The sequence below is a fragment of the Gambusia affinis genome, linkage group LG21 (genome assembly GCF_019740435.1).
Source record: "Gambusia affinis linkage group LG21, SWU_Gaff_1.0, whole genome shotgun sequence".
Lineage (NCBI taxonomy): Eukaryota > Metazoa > Chordata > Actinopteri > Cyprinodontiformes > Poeciliidae > Gambusia > Gambusia affinis.
The window spans coordinates 16,127,379-16,148,779 of NC_057888.1; the positions used below are offsets into that span (position 1 = coordinate 16,127,379).

The window sequence follows — 21,401 nt, forward strand, 5'->3', positions numbered from 1 at the left end:
GTGCAGCTGGGGATGAGCTGCAAGAGGACAACTGCAGGACGGAACAGATGAATCAGGGTTCTGAATCGTCTCGGGCCGTGCTTTGGTTCGGTCGGAGCCAGGAAACCAATCCATTTAAACCAGGGTTGAATTAAAGTGAAAGCTACGTGTTGAACCTTTCATGAAATGACATTAATACCCCTGTTGAGTTTGTGTAAACTTTTGACTGAGGCAGTAATGTGAAACAATGAAAATGCCGTTGCTGCTAAAATGTTCCGATTAAACGGCAAAGAAGAGAAGAAGACATCAGATACCGACTGCGTCTCGATGTAAGACGTTAGTCCACCAGAGGGCAGCATTGGTACACTTAGCTGACACACAGCTTCCCTTATTTGTTTTAATGAGTGCATCACAATGATACGTCGTTTTTTTTTTCTTTTGAAATAAAATTTCCAAGTTTTTCTTTTTTCACTAGTTGTTAAGTCGCTCTTTTTGAAAAACCCCTTTGGGGAAATTAAAGTAAATAAACTTTGCCATACCGATGGGTCAACTATCTATCAAGGCTATGATAATATATTGAGTCTGATTAAACTATATCTTTGTTCATTTTATTAGGTAAACTGTCCAATTTCCAGTTTCTCACACCTGCTCATGCTCATAAATTGATAAGAGACTCTGCAGCCTAACAGCCATGTTATAAAATGCTAAAAGTAGATTCATTGAAATCACTAATCTTACCTAAAGTTTCTATGTTACAAGGCAATCTATTTTTATTAATTTTTTTGCTTTTGTAAAAAAAAAAAAGCAATGGTGCGCGTCCAGTGTGTATGTTTATTGTGGCAACAGTGACGTTGCGGTTCAATCACAGTGACATTTCAAAGTCCAAGCTCTCGTCTATAACTCTATAGAACCACTCCCAATAAAATAAACAGTGTCAGTGCGGTAACACCTCTCTCCTTTATCATGTTGCATAATACAAGATAGGTTCCCCTTTGGCTTTTTTTTTTTTAATCAGCTACCCTGATATATTGATAAACAGTTTACTTATTGTGCTGGAAGAAGATTTCTGATGGGAATAATGGGTGAAACGCTTTGGTGCATAACCAGTTTTTCACTTTAATATAAATATAACAGAATCGCATATTTGAGCCAGACTTTATGTAATTGGCTTTTTAATTTTTTTAAAAGAATTTTTGGAATATTTGCTACCAATCAGCTGCAAGGATGGAATATTTGATAGGCTTTAGTATTTCAGGTGCAATGCTTGGTAATAAAATATTTTGCCATTTTGATGGACTTGTGGTATATCCCTCCTCACAGTGAAAATAGGTCCTGGTGATCAAGACTCAAATTCTCAGGGAGAGCAGAAAACATGACGATAGAATGAGAGGTTGCACCACAATTTCCTGCAGGCCAAGGAAGAACCTTTCCTAAAATTGTATCTTTTAGCACTTTGTTTCTAGCAGCAACAATTAACACCGGAATTCCTGCGATATCAGAGTCTGACACGCAGTTATTTTAGCATCAACGAGATGATTCCTAAAGAGGTGTAAGATGAAAAACAAAGAACGGCGTAATAATAACCTGAAGGGATAATGACTAAGAAAATGGCAGCACATGAAGTACAGTAAAAAATAATAATTCCAAAAAAGCCAGCAGGGATCTGGCAAAGAACCTGAGAAATCTATCCTCCCTAAGCATCAACATGCGTGTACAACCCCCCCCCCCCCCCCCCCCCAAAAAAAAACAAAACTGCTTTAGATCTGCCGATCTGCTACTTTTGGCCTCTAAGTAGTGAAATTGTTCTTGCTGCCAAAGCCTAAACACAAAGAACCAAAAGATTCATGACACTGATCTATTCCTTTTTAAGCTTTGATGCTTAAAAATAAAACATTACAAAGACTCAGAAACTAAATTCTGTGAGACCGATCATGACAAGCCTAAATTAATTAAACTTCCAATGTCTTAAGATAGAAACTTCACAGCCTTTGAAAAGTCTTATGAATTCTTCGCAAGAGCACAAAAGTCAAGAAAAGCTGGCTAACTGGGAGCTATATATAAAAACAAGAATGTTTTGCAAAATGGAACAGTGGATGTGAAGGCAGTGCATTCAGGATGACATATGCTGTGAAGCAGCAAAGCCCTTCCCAGATGATGTCAGGACTTGATAATTTGAAGCAGAATGTGTTGCCTTGGTGTCAAGGCATCTCGGAAAGTCACAAAGTACACTTCCAGCGAACATGCGGAGTATTGATCAACCACTGGGGTCAAAGGATGATTTATCTAACCATCACCACAGCAGTTCGCTGGTTGCCACAACTACTAGCGACAGGGAGGAGCTGTTCACTGTGAGGCCTTTGGATGGCTCCACCTATAGCAGAGACTGTCGTTGGCACTCAGGTTAGAAAGTAACCCAGAAACAGGAATGGCGCCTCAGGCTTTTATTCCTTTTGCCTTACATGCAAATAAAATTTTATTGCCTCTAAAAATCATCGCTGACATAAAAGATGCAGGGAAAGTCAAAAGGCTATGTTAGAAAAGTCAAATTTATTTATAAAACAGATATATTAAGATTTAGAATTGTCCTTGTGCAAATAAGAGCAGAATGTTGGACAGAAAATATTCATAGTTTCAATTCCAGTGTAAATTTCTCATATTTACAGACATTACAAATCTTTAAGAAAACAGTTTTTACTCCCTTCAATGGTCAAAGACAATAGAGATCATGAAACCTCACAGGACAGCCTATCATGCACCTTCGTCCATATTGTCACCTGGCAGAATGAAATGCAAAGCTGAAGACAGAGATTGTGCCAAAAGCTTAATGTTACAGAGCGCTTTGTTCTTTTAAAACTACCACATGTATACTTAGAAGCACTGGGCGCACCCACCATGCCACAACACTACAAATGTTAAAATCAATCCCCATTTGGTATTTATAAACTGAGAAGCTGCATACAAATAGAATAGACTGTACATGAAACAATGCTGATTGTGTCAGGCTTGCTCATGCAGTGACCCAACGTCCTGCCAGGACTTGGTACACAAATTTTAAAAAGCAGCTCAAGCAAGGCAAGTCTTTGTCAGAGCTACCCTCGTGCCTTTCTTGTTGCAAAATAAACCAAAACAGGAGACACAAAAGAGTCATCATGAAAAAAAACAAAACAAAACAAAAAAAACAGATTTCTTTCCACAAAGTTTCCTGCTTTTTGTTCTTGTCCAGACTCCTTTCACAGCTCTGTCTCCTTTTCTCCATCGTCTGAGTCTATGTAATATTCATCGTCCGTTGTTGTGTCAGAGTTACTGCCTGAGGATTCGTCAAAAGTGTTGAGACTGGACACAAAGCCCCTTGAGAGGCGATGCGTTCTGGAGGACTGGCCGTCTGCTTCTGGTGAGCTGGGAAAGGCGGGGGTAGGAAGACTAGTAGGTTTGGACATGCGTCTGGTTACTGGTGAGAGGGGAGGTGTTGGAGGAGGGGTTGGGGGACCCTCTGTATCCCATGAAAAGTGGCAGATGTTACTGCTGGGGCTGCGAAGAAGACTTGTGTTTGAGGGGGCATTAGTATTAGACTGAGAAGGAGGTACTCCTGAGCTCCACTTTGCCAAACACTGAGTCAATGATCGAGGAAGGGATCTGGATCGCATCTTCTCAGCATCACAAGGGAATCGTGACATGTGAGGGTCATGCTGGGTATAAAACTGACCCATTTCAGCAGGTGTGACGGACCTCTGGTGCAACTCATTGCCACTACTTGCAGAAGACAGAGCGGGGTGAGAAAGATCACCCACGCTCATAAACCTGGTTCCATTCGAAATCCGTCCAGGCCGCGCCGGTCGACTGGAGAGGACAGAGCTTACAGAAAAGGATCTCCCTGGTTCAATGCCATACTTTAAATCTGCATACGATGACGTAAAGGGTTCGTTATCCTTTCCTGGACTTGAAGTGGGGGGACCAGTAGATGCCCGGCTCCTTCTTGAGACTCCCAATCTGATTCCATCCACGGGCTCAAATGGAGATGAGGATTCCCTGCGCCGCTGAAGCTTTGGGCTGAAGAACACATTGTCCTCAAACACTTCCGCAGTTGAAAATGGGGAGACAGGTGAAAGAGAGGAAAATGGTGAGAAGGGACTCCTGGGGCTGGGTGTAGACTTCCTGCTCTGAGTTGGATAAGCAGCATTAGGGCTGAGGCTTCCATCAATACTGTGATCCGAGCGGGAGAGGAACTGGCTCGTAGCTGTATGCTGTCTCTCACTGTTTTCACACATATCAAACTTTTCAACTGGGCCATGGACTGTCAGATGAATTTGACTTTGAGGTGCTGCACAAGAATTCAGATCCTCTCTTTTGTTACCATGAGCGGGATTTTCTGACCACATGGGCAAATCATTTCCTGCCTTTCTTTCTCCAGCAGACAGTGCTGGTACAAGGGCGTATCTATTGTCAGTTTGTCTTTTTGTGCCCTCTGTTTTCACTGCCTTGCTTTTCAGCATCATCTCTTTCTCCTCTCTTCGTTCCTCCAGAGTTTTGGTACTGTCTGTGCTGGCATCGCTGACACTGCTCACGTCACTTGATCCACTGACAGAAGGTGTTTGGGAAGTTCGCCTCCACTTCCATGGGAAGGACGAATCCTCCTCCGTTCGCTTGGAGCTGAATTTTTGCTTCAGTTTGTTAAACATCTGGTCCACTTTGTTGTAACTCTTGGCGACTCTGTCCGACTCCGACCTAGATAAACTAGAGCTTGGTGTGCTGACGCTTCTCTTTATGCCAAACCGGCTTTTCTTAGGACTTTCTTCATTATTAACCTCAACTGAATAAAACCTACTTTTGCCCAGAACACTCTCCTTCGTGCCTGCGTTACTGGTTCCATCAAGACTGTTTTCACTCTTTGTTGATCTGCCATCACTGGAGCTCTGATCAGAATGCCCGCACGACCTTTCAACTGCTTCATTACTTTGTGCTGAGCCTGGCTGTGGCTTAAACTTGGTCTCCACAGAAACCAAAGTGTTTGTGTTGTGTTGTGAAGATGTAGGCGTGGTGTTCTTTGGGGTGTCTGTAGCTGCATCTGATTTAGATTTAATTTTGTAAACAAGTGTTTCGGTTACGCAGGTTGAAGAGAAGCTATGTTCCTCATCACCTAAAAGAGACTGTGAGGTGATATGAACCCTGTTGTCAAAAAGCTGTATCTGACTATTTGGCTGATATTGGATGTGGCCTTGAAGGTTATTATTGTTGACCCGGTCAGTGTCTGAAAGACTGCATACCGAGCTTTCTTGTTTTGCAGTTCCACTTTGGAAAGGCGTTAAACAAGTCTGGGATGGTCTGACAGGAGACAAAGGGGGTTTGAAAGTGGACACAAATAGGTTAGCATCTGATGACGTCTGTGGAGTGGGATTTAAATGAGAAGGTTGGGGAATCAGAAATGTCTGTGGCGAGGTCTTCAGCTCTCCTTTTGTCTGCCTGGTAGACATTAGTGTAGAGTAAGGTGGGATGCTATAGCGATGTTTATAACCACTGGGGAAATCAGGAGGGAGGGAAAGGGGAGCAGAGTAACGACACTGAACTGTCCCAGACTCCACTGACTGCGTACGTTCTTGCCTGGTTGTAAATGGGCCCTGTACTCCCTGGTCGGAGCTCATAGTATCACCAACTGTGTGCTTGTTTATGCCACGCTCCCTGGTCACTACCTGAGCACAGTCGGATGATAAGGAGCGATATTTTCCTCCTTTTCCCGGCTGCGTATTGTTAAAAGTCTTGTGGTCACCCCCTTCTGGGCTACCTGACTGTGGATACGAGAAGACAGAGGGGGGACTTTGGGTGAGATTTGTGGGAGCTGAAGAGTTTGGCCGGACTTGGGGAAAATCTGGCTTCTCCACACTGACTGACTCTGAACACTGTCCATCCACCGAGTCCTGCCATGTTACTCGCCTCTCTCTCTTTCCATGTTTTTTTGGTTCTCTTTCTAGACTGTTATAAACTATGCTTTTTAACTTGGGGGGAGACGGTTCTGAGGTCGGACTAGCAATCCCAGGAGTTGCAGGAGGCGTTGGGAGAGAAGAGACACTCACAGGAGTTGGTGATGTCATGGTGGAAGCGACAGGAGGGCTTAGGGTGGATGGGCTACGAGGAGTGGGAGCAGAGGATGTGGTTGGAGTGGCTGATGTGTAGCTGCCTCTTGTTTTATTGAGAGTGTTTACCGAGGGAATAAGGCTGGTCACAGGTTTCGAGTTGTAAGGTTTAGGAAGGCAGACATAGCTTCTTTTAAAACCAAGAGGTGAGACGTTGGATTTACTGGTAAACGTTGATGTTTGAGCTGAAGAAGAGTGAACCTTGTTGCTAGAAGAATCTTGTTGAGACTGGAAAGAGAGTGTATTTTTTGTGTTTGAATCTGAGGAGTTGATGTAGGTAGTTTGAGAAGGATAAGGTTGATCGCTCGGAGTGGAGGAATAATTATGGAAAAGAGGGGGTTTGCTCAACTTTTGTGTGTCCATTTTGTTTTGAGATGTAGGTGCACTGGTGGATTTCAGTGGAGAACCACTGTATTTACCAAAGTTATCTGCGGGCAGATTGGAGGTCATGGGAGTAAATGAAGTAGATGAAGGTACATGTGCTGAGAGCAAAGTCTTTCTTTCATCATTCTTGTCTGGAACCTTGGTTTGCTTTAGTGTTGTTTGTGCTAAAACTGTGCTAACTTTAGAAGCAGGCCGACAATCAGGCATACTGTGAGGTTTTTGTGGTTGTCTATTGTCTACATTTAAGCCATGCTGCTGGATGGCAGTTCTTTCTGATTCAGGTGACCGCATCTTTAAAGAGCGGTTCAGGTTACTTTTGCGAGCTAACTCTACTGTGTTGTTGTTATCACTGTTAAGCATATAACGACCCAGTCTTTTGTTGTCTGTCAGACGCAGAGAGTCCGTTTTCTCATAGTCTTTCTTGTTTGTGTTTTTCACACTGAGAGGAGAACTGCTTTCCTGAGAAACTTGTTTCCACCAGGAAGTGGATTTCAGGTTTGTTCGCCTTGGAAGACTGTGAGTTTTTAAAGGAGTAGAGTGATCAAGCGGAAAATATCTAGTGGGAGAAATTGAGCTCTCTGAGAATGGGATCGTGTTGTCCACATTCTCACAATTTTGCTGCCTCTGAAATGTAGGTTTGGAAGATGTAAAACTAGTTTGGGTCATTTGAGACTGTTGGGTATAAGAATTGTCTTTTGTAGTCCTGCTTGTTGGTGAAGTTAGAAATGAAAACTTCTCAGATATGTTTCTCTCTCTGTGATCGGAGCCAACAGGAGAGCGTGCCAGTCCGGTTTCAGTTGTCCTGTAAGAAACTGGTGAAGGAGAGAGAACAGACTTTGGTCTCTCTTGTTCATTATTATTGAGAGAACAGTTCCGAGATGAGGACTTCCCCTCAGGGAGGACAGAAATTTGACTGGAGTTTGTGGTATTAGGCTTAATTCTTCTAAAAGAATTTGAGCTAAGAGATGATTGTCGTCCTTGGAGGTCCAAATGGGGATGCCTTTGTTCATTAAGGTTAGGGGAGGGGGGAGACCAAGACATTGGAGAAATGGCTAAAGGACTTATAGCGCCCGAATCTAATGAAACAGCTGAAATCATGTCCTTTTTAGTGTTAAAATCCAAGCTTGAAGGATCACTTTTACTTGACCAGCCCACTGTATTACTTCTGGTTCTCTGGACTCTCCTTGGAATCTTCGATCCATCCATCAACACATTCTTTACACCTTGTTGGTGATTTGGTGACGTATTTGCAGCTTCTTGCAAATCCGCCTGAGCTTCTGAATATCCAGTTCCATCAAACCTTTTGGTCCGTCTTATACGACCACCCCACTGAGGAGCGAGAACTGTTACCATGGTGGAAGACAACATGGGTACAGGTTCATCCGAATGGTTGCCAAAATAAGACTGGTTTTCAAGGTGTGTTTGGTGTCGTTTCTCGTCTTTTTCAGTTCTAATTAAAGATCCGGGGCACCGTCTGGACTGTGACTCACATGGACGTCCGTACAAGTCATTATGTTCATTTGCTCTGGTGTTACTGTTAGAAAGAATGTGAGTTCTGTTCAGGTTGCTGGTTATTCCCAGATCATGGTTAACAACATTGAGGAGTTTTTCTTTCTTCTTGGTTGAAAACAGGATTGTCTCCGACGATGGACAAACGCTGGTTGTTTCTATGGAGGATGAAGTTCCATTAACCTGTTGAGAAACACAACATTACTGTTACTGACTGAATGCTCTGTATCTGCCTCTAAACAAGTTATTTTTCTAAACAGGTTTTCTCACCACTAAATATTGCTCCCTAGACACAGTACCATGAATAAGCACAACTGCTCTTTAAGCTTTGATATTTAGCCACATAACCACCACAAACCTCAACGTATTTTATTGGGATTTTAGATAATAAACAATGTGGATCTCTGCAGCCCTTCCAGAGTTGCCTGTCTAGTTCACACCGCAAGATTTTGATGCAGGTTCTTGTCATGGTTTTCTCCTTCCAACAACCTTAAGGAGGCCCCAATTATCGGGTTGCCTCTCAAGGATTATTGCTGTTGTGTGTGGTGTTAAGAATAGCTCGGCAAGACATTGGGACCACTCTGATGTAAAATCTGGGGCATTCGACATGTTGGATTGTCCTGCAGTATGTGTGGTGTTCCCTGAAGAAAAACACAGCAGAGTCTATTGAATGTGTCGCTTAGCTACTTAGAAAGGGATGTAACGGAAACAGGGAGTGAAATCCAAAATACACAGAAGTCAAAGCTGTCATGGCAGACCAGAAAATCTGGTGGACATTGTTTTTTTTTTCTGTTGAATATAGTGCAGAAGCTATCCCGGTTAGCCATGTTTGTTTACTCTGAACTCACATTTGGTCTCGAGAAGTTATGGAAGACGTTATGTGAGAGGATATCCGTCTGAGATCTCAATGTCGGCAAGAGAAAATTGGTTTGAGTTGTTTTGGTCGCATAGCTGGACACCACCCTCTGTACGACCCCACACCTGCTAAGATTTGTTATCATCCTGTGTTGGCCTCAGGTTTTGAAAATTGGGTGATGATTTTGAAATTTCGTTGTGTGAACTAGGCATAACAACAATTCATATTAGAACGTAGCTTTTCACTAAGAAAATGGACAAGAGTGCTCCTTTGTCCTGCCTCTGGTTTTTGTTGACTGATGTTTTCCTAAGAACAATCTGTCACTTCTGAAGAAACTTGATTTCACTGGATATTAATTACGGATATCAAAATAAAAGGTGCTAATCATCACACAATTGCTTTTATGCTTTCTGCTGGTGAAAATCTGTTAAGACATGTATAATTTTTCGTTCCCTTCTAAATTACACAATACTATGCATTAGTCTGCTGAGTAAAGTCCTAAAAAAAAAGCATCATGGTGTCATTGTAACATGTCAAAATATTGAACGGATAGGGATGCTTTTGCTGAGTATTTCAAGTACAGCCATTACATAACTGTGTGTTTCAGTAGTGGTTTTCATAAGTCAACTTGCTCTTATCGTCCTTATCTCACCAATGCAAATTCCTAAGCAGCCATAATAAAAAGCTTCCTGACTTTTACAGCAGGAAGGCTGCCATCATAATTCCTTTTTTTCCTCTCATGTGCTATCAGAATTTCTAAGTACATGCTGACTTCAGACGGAGCTTTCTAAAAGCGTATGTTCCCATGCAATAGCTATTTTAGAGATTGAAGCCTTGTCAAACAGGTTATTTTGAAAGGCATGAGAGAGTTTCAGGGACACAAAGGCGCATACACACACACACACACACACCCTATCTCTTCCAACTGTTAAAATAACCATCAATCTCAGATGTTTTAAAGTGTCACTCAAAGATCCGATCACAGAAAACCGTCACCTGGCTCTAGAGAACCGAAAGCTTTGAACTCTCCTCTCGATTAGAGCGGGAACTCTTTGAATGATGTCGGCTCAAAGACTGTAATTTGTCGTATCGCTTTCATGAGAAATTATCTTTACCTGCAAGGTGCTGTTCTTGGTCTCAGCTAACTCTGGGTCAACCAAACTGGAAACAAGGGAAAGAGAGAGAGATTTAAATGTGAAATCAGTCTGATATTTTAAAAACATGAAAAAAATACATTTTAGTAGTAGGATAAAGCAAGAGTAAGTCAAATCTACACAACGATGTTAACAATAATTTCTGCATTCTCCAGTCCTCTTGGACCGTCGTTCCTCTGCTCTACTGTAATGTATTTAAGTGCAAACATTAGAGGGATTACATGTCCAACAATTTCCACGGGAATGCTGAGCAACCAGATTGACGGCATTCCTCGCTTCCTTGTTCTTCTCTAAACAGCTTTCCCAGAGTCAGATGTCCTCCGACTTTGCACCGCATGTACTCTCAGGCAAGCACTCTTCAAGATTTGAATATAAGGAGGAGCAAAGGAAAGACAACAATAACACACACCCTATATTCAAGATGTCTATATAAGGGAACAACAGTCTAATATGACTGCGGGCAGATGAGAGAGGTGGTTGAAGCGAGGAAAGTCTGATCTCCGTTGACAAGCTTATTGTAGCCGCACGGCAGCGTGCAAACATACAGAAAATAAATAATGTAGCGTCATTCTTTTTACAATGTGATTCATATTCATACTTCTAAAATATAAAGTGATTTTTTATTTATTTTTTGCTAGACATCAACAGGAAATATCTGGTAGAGTTCATGCAATATTGACTCAAGAAGGAAACACAAGGAAAATAATTAGCCAACTGGAGGATGATTTGAGAAACTATGTGACGCATTAACTGTACCAATGTTATGTTATACTTCCTGAAAGACTTCCCACACTTTACTTAGGAGTTTCAGTACAGCCTTTGTGAAAATCCCCCCCCCCCCCCCCCCAAAAAAAAAAAATATGCCACTTCTTTGTGCACACCACCAGTGTATCACAAATGGAGGGGAGCAAACAAGGTCCAAAGATTCAATTACTGTTTGACGAAACGTTAGAAAAACATGTGCTTTAAATTGGCGGAATGAACCTTTATTGGCAAATATTGTAAAACAAAACATTTCATACCTGGACCATGCCTCGAGAGTCTTCTCTAGTCCCAGGTTTGGATTGGAGAGTCTGAGTATGAGGCTGGTGACGAGGATGGAACCAGCAGCGTTCTGGATCTTGACCTCTGAATGACCCCAATGATAATCCTTGTCCTTTCCTAAACTGCCTGCTGATGTATTGTCCTGGTGTTCACTAATAAGAAATGAGAAAAAACAAAACAACAAAAAAAAAAAAAAAACGCTTGAAATCAGACTGATCCCTTACTTCAGAGTATTTTTGATGCAAATATTAACATTGTTCACATCGTTATCAGATTTACCTGATCGAACTGCTGATTACTTCACTAGAAAGTTAATCACACTTTGGTGAGTGAAATTGAGCTATATGGTAGCCGATATGCAGAATTTGGGAGATATTGTGTAAAATGTGGCATTTTTGTAAAATATGGTATATTAGCATAGTGTATTTTCTGTTACTTTCCCAGAAAGTAATAGTTTTGTCTGAAGAATGTACCTATCCGAAAGGTGCATCTAAACAAAATCACCAAATGATCAACATGTTTTTATGCATACATTTCACAAAGAATGGTTTATTTCTATTCATTTGAATGATTATCACGTAAAGCTTATTAAAAATGACAATATGACGTGAGACTAGAACAGGTCTATACAATGATTGGGAAGACAAGATTTCATACTAAGACACAAAGATAGTGACTGCTCACAGAGAGCTGTATCCAAGCACAACAGAGGAATGTTGATAGGGAGGAAAAAATGTGATAGAAGAAGACACACATGCAGAGATAAGCTCAACCTTCCTATGATTGAGGGGGGAAGTCCAATAAGAAAGTAGGGAGACTTTCACACAAACTGTTTCATTTCTTCATTGGACTACAAAGGTCACATTCCATCTCTTCATTGATCTTGCATGATATGAACATTTTCCCATTAGGCGCGAGAAACAAAATAATGAGACCGTTTTTCATGCTAAAGAAATCCGAATTAAAAGAAAGGACGAGATGAAAGCAGCTGAAACGGGAAATGGCTTGGTTCAAAACTGACAATTTAATGGTCCAGATCTTTGAGTAAGTATTTGAAGTAATAAAATATGTTAGAATGAAATTCACAGGCTCAAATTCAAGACACTTCTGTGGCCACAAAAAGAACCAAACATACAGGGAATTATTAATGGGCATCACTGGTTGCAAAACACAAAAAAATGAAGAAAAGTTACTAATCTACATGAATGAAATGTCACCAGATCTTCTCTTATTGTTGTTTTATTGAACAAATTACAACTGGTATAGTAGTATATTGGTACATAGAGTTAATAAATAATTCACAATAATTTATTGTAGCCCATGTCATTCTATGCAATATCAACTGTCACAATACTGTGATAACACTTTGTGTGTGATATACTGTGCAGTTATGCTTCTAACATCTTACTTATAAATTAAATGTTATCTGCAGAGCCAACGAATGGGCTTAAATTTTCCCTAAAGGGACCCTTTGTTTCACTCAAAGGAAACTCGAGGTCACTTCAAAAAGAATCAATGGTTCAAGAAATTCCTCAAATATTTATTCAGGACATCCCTCGTTAAACACGGATTCCTCTGCAAGACCCTTCTGTATATTTACCCCAGATCATATCAGAAAATATTAAGCATGAAATAGTTCAATATTTTTAAACGTGTACATTCAGAGAGTATGACGAGTTTATTTACGAGCTGAACTAAACCGCACGGCTATTAAATGGCAACCCTAGAAGGGAACAAACCAGAGCTTGAGCAGATCCCTCACTACAGCTAAAGAGTACAATTTGTGAGTTGTGGCTTCACAGTCAGCCACAATGACGGAGGCAGAAAGGTGGACAGCTGCACCTCTAGGAAATAGCAAACAATATTGCTGCGGTGTTTTCCCCTGCAGTCCTCATCAATTATTACTACAAATTCCAGCTGGAACGTCGCTGGTACAAAAAACCCGGCCTGAGTAACCAACAGTCATGGGCTGGATAGTGTCTGGGGAAATGTTGAGAAAACACAAAGGTTATCCTGGAATGATGGGTTCATTTTTTCCACTTTGATAATATAGCAACACAAAAAAAACCCCATAGCAACTTGTTTTCTTGTGGCAACGGAGAGTTTCATAAGATAAACATAAAACTTCAGAAGAAAAAGACGTCACAAACTTTGTGATACAGCACAATTTTTGCTGCTACGTTTTCCCCGTTGATGGTTCTACCGCTTAATTGTATTTCTAGTATTTATCTGAGGCATTTTAAAAAGACCCTTTTCACTGTATGGGAGCTGAAAGGATGTAATAGGAGTTTTTTCCTGTTAGTTTATGACTGGACCCTGTAAATGTTAAAAAGTTTAAGAAGTATCTTAAAACAGGGGGGGAAAAAAATCAATAATTTACCAATTATAAAAAATTAATCCTGACTCACTAGTGGATCATTGACCCTCTGTGTGTTTCTGCAGTGATATAATTACAGCAGGATGGAACCGGTCTGAGGCCAAAGGAGAGTTAAACAACACCTCTTGCCTTTATCGCTTTGAAAGCGCAAGTCCAATTTGCTGGGTTTATGTAACAAGTCAACACTTTCTCCTCCTGCCAGCGAACCGGGTGAAGACGCCCACTCGCGGAGTCACTAAAACTTGCATATGTGCATTCCGCTGCTGCAACCCACTGCTGGTGTGTCAAACCAATGCAGCAAAGATCAACTCTTGAGTGAACACAGCAAATGTAATGTCAGGAATTGTCTCTAAAAGGGCATTCACTTCCACTTGTTATTAAAATGTAGGGTTAAGATGCTGAATATTTTTCATACATGTGACGTAGGGCTACGTGATAAAACAATAACGATCTCCACTGACACACGACCCAGAACAGCAGAAAATTTGTCCAATGGAATTTTGATAATTTTATTGATCCAGAACCGCACAGCATTCTGGGGGATGTAGGCAGAAGAAAGACTTTAGCCACTCAACCTCTCAGCTAAGAAAGGTTGTTGGCGTCAACTAATTCACTCACTCTTTGGTTACCTAGCAACAACCTGATGAGTAACATGAGCAGCAGCAGTTTCATGTTGCCCCCAACATACTCGGCTGTACATCAGTCCTAAAAAGTCTTCACTTGAGGAGGTCAAACATACATTTTTAAGACAGGAGACGCTGTCTTAAAATGTATTTTTTAAGTGACACACCAACTCGCACAGGAAACTGCTCAGAAGGGAAAAAGTATTCACATCGAACTGCTTAGTATACAACACCAAGTTGATAATGTTGGGAATCAATGCAAGCTGTGGCAAAGATGGCTACTGCAAGCAGCACTGACAGTTGTGCGGTGGCTGCCTTAGTGGAAACAAAATGGGGATAGGCGCCCAACTAGCTTATCAAACTTGCTATAGGGTCCATTCAAATTGTGGGAAATGAAGGAACTTGTCACAAGAAATGAAGGCCCACTAGTGTGCTTCTCAACCATCAGGTAATACTGCGACGTTCACAGAATACACAGTATGCCTGAGTATATGGGAGCAGTTTCAGATTTAGCCACCCTGCTTCGTAACGGCTTAAAAAAAAAAAAGAAAAGAAAAGAAGATTGGGGTGGAGAAAATGAGTACAACAGCTCAAGAGGAAATTGTGGATAAAAGAGAAAAGGTCAGGTTGGCAGCGTTTTGGATAGTTAAAACAAACAAAAAAAAAAAAACCCTAATCAATAATTATCAATATCAACTGATATGAATATCATATGCTTTCAGCAACAGCCTAACACTACTGTAACCTTTTTTCATTTTTCCTAAAGCGTATACAGAGCTCAATCCCACCTTGCCCTCAGGGGTGATTTACTGGCATCACCCGAGAATATTATGCATTAAAGCCTGCTGGAACAAGACATGAGAGAGACAGAGAGAAAGGTGAGGAAGAAGGAGCAGGGGAAAGACAGCCTCATGTTTTCAGAATGTTCCACGGATAACACACCTTTAGCGTCTTACGCCTCATTTTCCTTAAGGCGTCTGAAGAGGTGTTCTCGCATGGCAGAGGTACTAATGCTTTTAAATCCTTTGAAGAGGAAAAGGCCTCATCTGCCACTGTGGATCAGATCGACGTTCACGCAAACTAATTAGCTCTCCTTCGTAAGTAAGAGTGTGACTCAGGCATCCTTAGTTTAGAGGTCACTAAAGGTTGCCAAGTTTGCTTGTCGGTCCTCCACAGAAAATGAAGGGCAGGGCAGTCAATTATTAGCTCATTCCTGGTACTGTAGCCGCCTCAAGCAATGCGCCCTTCCCTACTAATTGGTCCCTCGATGTTGGAACTACATAAGAGCACAGCGTGGGGTGTGTTAACTTTTTCAGGTATGTGGACTTAATTGCTTTGTCTTTCCAATTAGTGCTCCTTCATCGCAGCACTTAAGACAACTCAGTGCAACAACTGCTCATCATTAGCTTCTTCCTTCTGAAAATGTGCATCTGACTTCAAAGTATTAAAGGTAACAGGAGGTTCAGAGGCTCCCCACTGAAATGATGATGAGATCAAGGGGCCCCAATGCTCATCAGTCATTCATTGTGATTATGCCATCTTTCTGACCTTTTCCTACAGCTGTGGAGACTAACGGGCCGAGAGGGATTCAAGTCCCAACAGTGGAGAGTTGTCAAGGTTGGGCCGGAATAATTAGCTGAAACAGAGGCTGTATAGTGATGTGTGTGCTGTTTTACCAGCTAATAAAGCTGATGTGGTTTGTGGGAAGAGAGGCAATTATAGGTTTGTTCCTCTTTGATCGTCGTCAGAATCACGTTTTGGCAATTTTAGAAGAGAAACCTTTTCTTTGCTGTACCCAGCTTTCTTTCCAACCTGAAAGTCGTGTTCTCTAACTTTCAAATCTGAAGAGACAAATGGGCCTAGGTGTCAAGCCATACTGATGGCCTAAAGGAACAGGAAGCAATTAAAATGTAATTAAATGTAACCTAGACATCCTTAGTTATGTTTATGTTTATGCATTAGAAAGATGCTTTTTTCTGAAAAATGTGACGTGTGTCTTTTAGGCTAACTGAAGACCAGCTACATGCAGAGCATTTGAAGAGGTTTCACAGCAAAAGCTGGGAGACAAATTAGCAAAACATTGCAGTAGTCAAGGCAGGAAATTACCACTGACCTTAGCACCAGGAGCTGGGTAGTGTGTTGGGTTGGTTTTTCTAATGTTTAAACAATTAGAAGAAGCAGAACTGAATAATGGAGGCAACATGTTCTTTAGAAGTCAGTTAGTTGGTCATGATTTAAGTTTCTAGCTACCTTTGATGGACCAAAATATGGCTGCTCAGTTTAAATGCAGATATTGTGCTGCATGGTTGGTTGGAAGAAAACCAGAAAATATCTACAACAATAATAATGTTTTCATTTTAACTAATGTTATAATGGAAACATTGAAACAATGTGTTATTGAACTCCTGCGACATATCAGCGTTTTTCTAAAAAGCTTCTCAAGGTTCCAGCATTAAAAATTCCAGACTATTCCATACTCATTCCAAACAATTTAGGCATTTTCTGTAAGAAAATAATTGAAAAAAAAGTTGTGCTCAAGTTTGATTTAAACGTCTCCAAATAATAAAACACATGATTGTAATTCAGCGGTGTGAAAAAAAGGATGTTGATCTAAACACGGATTCATACAGAGTACAGATTGCAGCCAATAAACCCTTTTTTCTAATTGTGAAATAAAAAAATAACTTCTATTTAGCGTCACAAGCACAAGTCAGATCAGACCCAGGATTCTAAATCAGAAAGTTTTAAAATCGTGATGTAATGTGATTATATCAGGATTTTACATAATCCTGATATAATCTCAGGATTATATCAGGATTTTAAAATCCTGGAAATATGTCATCTAAATACTGGAAAACTGCAGTGAAGATATGATGAAAATAAGTCTGGAGCAGAGTATGTAAATATGATTTTTTAAAATATTTTTCCATTCTTTCCGACTTATTCATAACAGGACACAGGCAAAAATAAATTCCCAAATTCTCAAGACTGCTTACAAACCACATACTTTATATCATATATTTCTATATTTTACAATGCGGACACTGATAAAATGGCTTTCATTGGTTTTGCATAATTTTGAATATTGTTTAATTCTGTTATTTTAAATTAACATTGACAATGTCTTTTTTTTATTATTATTCTTAAGAATACCTTTTGCAACATGTGGCCTTTTTACCAAATAACTTATAGGAAAAAAGGAAAAATAATTCAGCACTTCCTTAATTTTGACTATTAATTGTTTAGGTATCAACTATAACTGCAGATGTTCCTAGCTTTAGAGTAGAGAAAAACTTACAGGTATCAGTCACATTTAACCTGCTGAAGACAGCAGAACATCAACACAATAAAAAAAACTTCAGCCTTTATTTGACAGCTGATATGTAAAAATTACAGCTATCATGACTAGAATCTTGATCTCTCTTTGTTTTGATGCTCTGTAAGCCGATGAGTAACCGAGAGGCTTATTTTGGATGCAGCATTATGTGCCTAATAGATGTTGCTGTTTTCCCTTTTTTTTTCCCACATGAGGTCAGCTTCGCTGTGGGTGTGTGCACAAGCTGCCAGTTAGCACTTACATAACTGGAAGGACTCAAAAAGTGTGGGTGTGTGCGCTCAGCTCTGACGAGCATATGCAACGGATCAACTCCTGCAAATGATTTACTCCTTAAAATCCCGGCTTAGTCTTTTAGTTTAGTTAATGAGCTCCCACCTAATGGGTTTGTGATGCATCTGCACGAGTGTCAACAGAACTCTGGCCAGGACAAAGTGAGACTTGTCCCAATGCTGCCACACCTTCATCGCATGTTAAATTTAAAGAAATACTGTTTGCTTTGCAGTCTGTATATGCTGGTACACCTTGGGCTGGTTCAGGAGGAATTAGCAGGAGGACAAGGGAAGCTCGATCTCCAACATGCACAGACAGTAATTGTGTGTGTGTATATCTATATATGGCCGAACTGCAGAGATTGGTGAGCAAGTACCAGCTCGTCAGTTAAAACGCTAACAACTGTGCCCTGAAGTAGCACAACCTGATGCTGGTGCTTTGTACGTGCAATAAAATACCTGCACAGAAGCATGCAGCTGCACATGCAGTATGGATGTCTGAAATTGCCAAAAATCAATAAAAGGACAAATGCATAAATTATTACTTAAATGTATCTATATTTGATTAAAGATGAAAATAAATGCGCACACAATAATTCATTACATATGTAGTTACATAAACATGATGGGGAGAAAAAGGTCTAGATTTTCCAGCACATAATTATTTTACTATTTATTTAATTATTTAATGATGCTTGGTGAGGGACATTATACATTTATGTAATAGGTCAGTCTTTCCCATAAAAGTCACTACTCTAATCAATGTTTTTTAATATTAACAAATTTTGAAGGTTTGGAAAAAAAAAAAAAAATCAGATGTGGGAATGTATCTGGTGAAAAAAAGCAACAACTTCAATAATTTCCCCGTGCAAAGAAATACAGAAAGCATGAGCTAATCAAATATTTGAATAAATGCTGAAATAGTTGCATGATTTTAACAAAAATCGGCATACTGATTTTTGACTTGTTTTATTATTGACTTTTCTAAATTTAAAATAACTAAACATTGACGCTTTAGACAAATATTTTATATATTCATGGACAAATCTGATATTTTTCAGGTTTAATTTTAAGAATGATACGAGTAACTACAAATTATTATTACACTTTTGGGCACTTTGGGAATTCCTTAGATATCACACAGAGCCAAAAAGGGAAGGTAATTTATTTTTATGGATGCCAGCTGTCAAGTAAAATAGGCTAGAAACTTAAATGGGTCATATTGTATTAGATAACCTATAAACCGACCAAAATAAATTAGGAAAATAGCTTTGTGACAGTTAAACACACACGTAGTTTTAAAGGAATGTTTCCATAGCACGGCGTTATAAAAATCTATATATTATACAACTTATGAAATGTTAAATGACAGGATTATTCCATAGCCGAATTCACCTAAATGAAGTCCTGAATCAATCACAGCTTTAATTTGTACGACACGACTCAGATTTCTTCCAGATAATCCTTACATTTCTAAAACCGCTGGTTTTTTAAGCGAAGTTTGGCGCGCGTTCGTCTCCCTTCATAATAACCCGTTTCGAATCGCTGCGAAAAAGCCACGCAGAAGCTTAACAAGCGCGCAGAATCGTGTAATAACATCATGAGACGCGAAACCATTACACAGTCATCACAAAGAGTCTGGTAAAAGTGAGTTTTAAAGTGATTTTCAGCTACCTTGCAGTTGGAGTCCATGTCCTAGCTGTGGCGCACTGAGGCGTCGTTGTCTCTCCTCCTCCTACTCCTGCAACTCTGAGCTCCAGCTCTGCTGCGTCACTTGTTGACATCCTATTTTAACCGGTTCAGTAGGACGTTGGCATTCAGGATGGTAGTGCACAGCATCTTAAAAATGCACAGAGGAAATCGCTGGGAACTTACAGCGAACACAGGTGCCACGAAGACATAACCTCAGGTTAAAGTGCAACACCTCCGGTGACTGACAGGTGACCAAAGCGGAGACGCAGATGGCCCCGTCCCGTTACTGCAGGTTGCTTCCTTGGTCGTTTCCTTCCCCAACCTTCGTGTCTCAGTCTTATTCCTTCTTACCACTACATCTAATCACTTTGCAATAATAAGGGCAACATTGCAGATAATGAAGCAGATATTTGTAATGTTTTGGCTGAAGATCCCTGCTTGATATTACTGATCCCTATTTGAGCTTTTTCTTTTGGAAACTTTTTATTAAAACTATAAAACTCTAAGCCTCACCCCTGAATTTATCATTTACTAGATTTTTTTTCTTTTTAAAGGGAGAACAGTGAATATCTTCTTTAAACATTTTCACCTTGTGCTATTTCATGAACTTGTTAGAAATGCTAATGAGCCCATTGAAAAAAATTAAATGATAAAAATTATAGTTATTTAAAAAATAAGCTAAAATAACTGTGCTTGTCTAGCAACATACATTCTGACATATTACATTTAATATTATAATTTTTCCACTGCTCATCCTCTTATGTTAAATGCAGAATGCAAAAATGTCAACGACAACAAAAAAGAGCATGTTTTCGACAACATAAACAAGAGGCCAGTGTCGTCATGGTTGCTTTACCAGCAGGTAAATCTGCTTTTCTCATAAATCTGAAGTATAACACGTTCTGTCATAAATGGAAATATACCTCACTTATTCTTTTACGCAGCCCTTTTCTGTTTTGGTCTGTTTTTGTGTGTAGCTTCCACACCCTCCATCACCACCTGCTCAAAGGCTTGACAGCTCTGGGCTGAGCTTTGCTGGGAAAAACAGCACCCTCTTCCTGTTCTGACATACTGTTCTTTTCCACTGGAATTCAGGAAACGATTGCTGGGGAGAAAGTCAAATGAATCCCCGGCCCAATTTAGGAAGAACAACCCGGAAAATATAATGACCGGACGGGGACCGGTGATGATTTAAGTCCCCTTGACTACAACGATTGGCAAATCTGGTAGAAAAACAAAAATGCTGTAGAGCTGTTCAGATTACCATGATTTCATAATAAACTGAGTAACATATTACTGAAGCATTTCCTAATTTCAGCTTCACCTGGGTTTTAAAGAACTTTAAGTTTGTAATCTATGACTTATTGTTGATACAGAGGCCATTATCTCCTATAGCCACTCTTCAAAATGGGAAAGACAAAAGAAAAGAAAACTTTTGAATATTTTTGGTAAGCAGCATGACACTTTCCAACGCCCTTTTTTGAAGCAGAATTTCACAATTCTGCATAAATAATAGAAAAGAATGTGAAATGGTGGACTGAAAAAAATCATCACTTGCATTTGGTTTTGAATTATTGCAGCCGATAACGTGGTTTTACATAAAACTTTAATCACTGTAAGTTTGAATATTCATGATGACAGGGATGACCTAAAATCCTGTCAGTATTTCTAAAACTTTTCAAATGAATAGCTTGGAATTTCTAAATGACGTTCTGTTGAAAAGCTATAAGCAGATAAATCTCTTTGTGTCGTCATTTTGGCCTCTGGAGGTTAAAGCTAACAGCTAGTCAAGGCCAAAGTGAACTTCTACCATCGCTCAAATATGGCAGTTTTATGTAACTACGACTTAATGAAATGTTAAAACGTTGCGATGCTTGAATTAGGTGGTTATTTTCACACAAGTCAATGATTATTTATACAGAAAACAAAGATTGGAGGTGGTGGCGTGCCACACTCTGTTATTTCTCACTCCAGTATAAACAGAAGGCTGTGGCTTAAAGATGCTAACATCGTCCAACTCAACATTCCCAAGCAAGACCTCATTCTCTCAAC

At 40.0% G+C, this 21,401-nt stretch overlaps 1 protein-coding gene across 1 annotated transcript; it reads right to left on the bottom strand.

Annotated features, from left to right (window-relative positions):
• Positions 1-59: 59 nt before the first annotated feature.
• On the bottom strand, positions 60-19,569 carry zmp:0000000991 (mucin-12). The gene is made up of 4 exons (XM_044104225.1): positions 19,332-19,569; positions 11,030-11,203; positions 9,969-10,014; positions 60-8,180 (listed from the first exon to the last, which is right to left on the bottom strand). The coding sequence occupies exons 1-4, from the start codon at positions 19,439-19,441 to the stop codon at positions 3,210-3,212; spliced, it is 5,301 nt and encodes a 1,766-aa protein (XP_043960160.1). The 5' UTR covers positions 19,442-19,569; the 3' UTR covers positions 60-3,209.
• Positions 19,570-21,401: the final 1,832 nt, after the last annotated feature.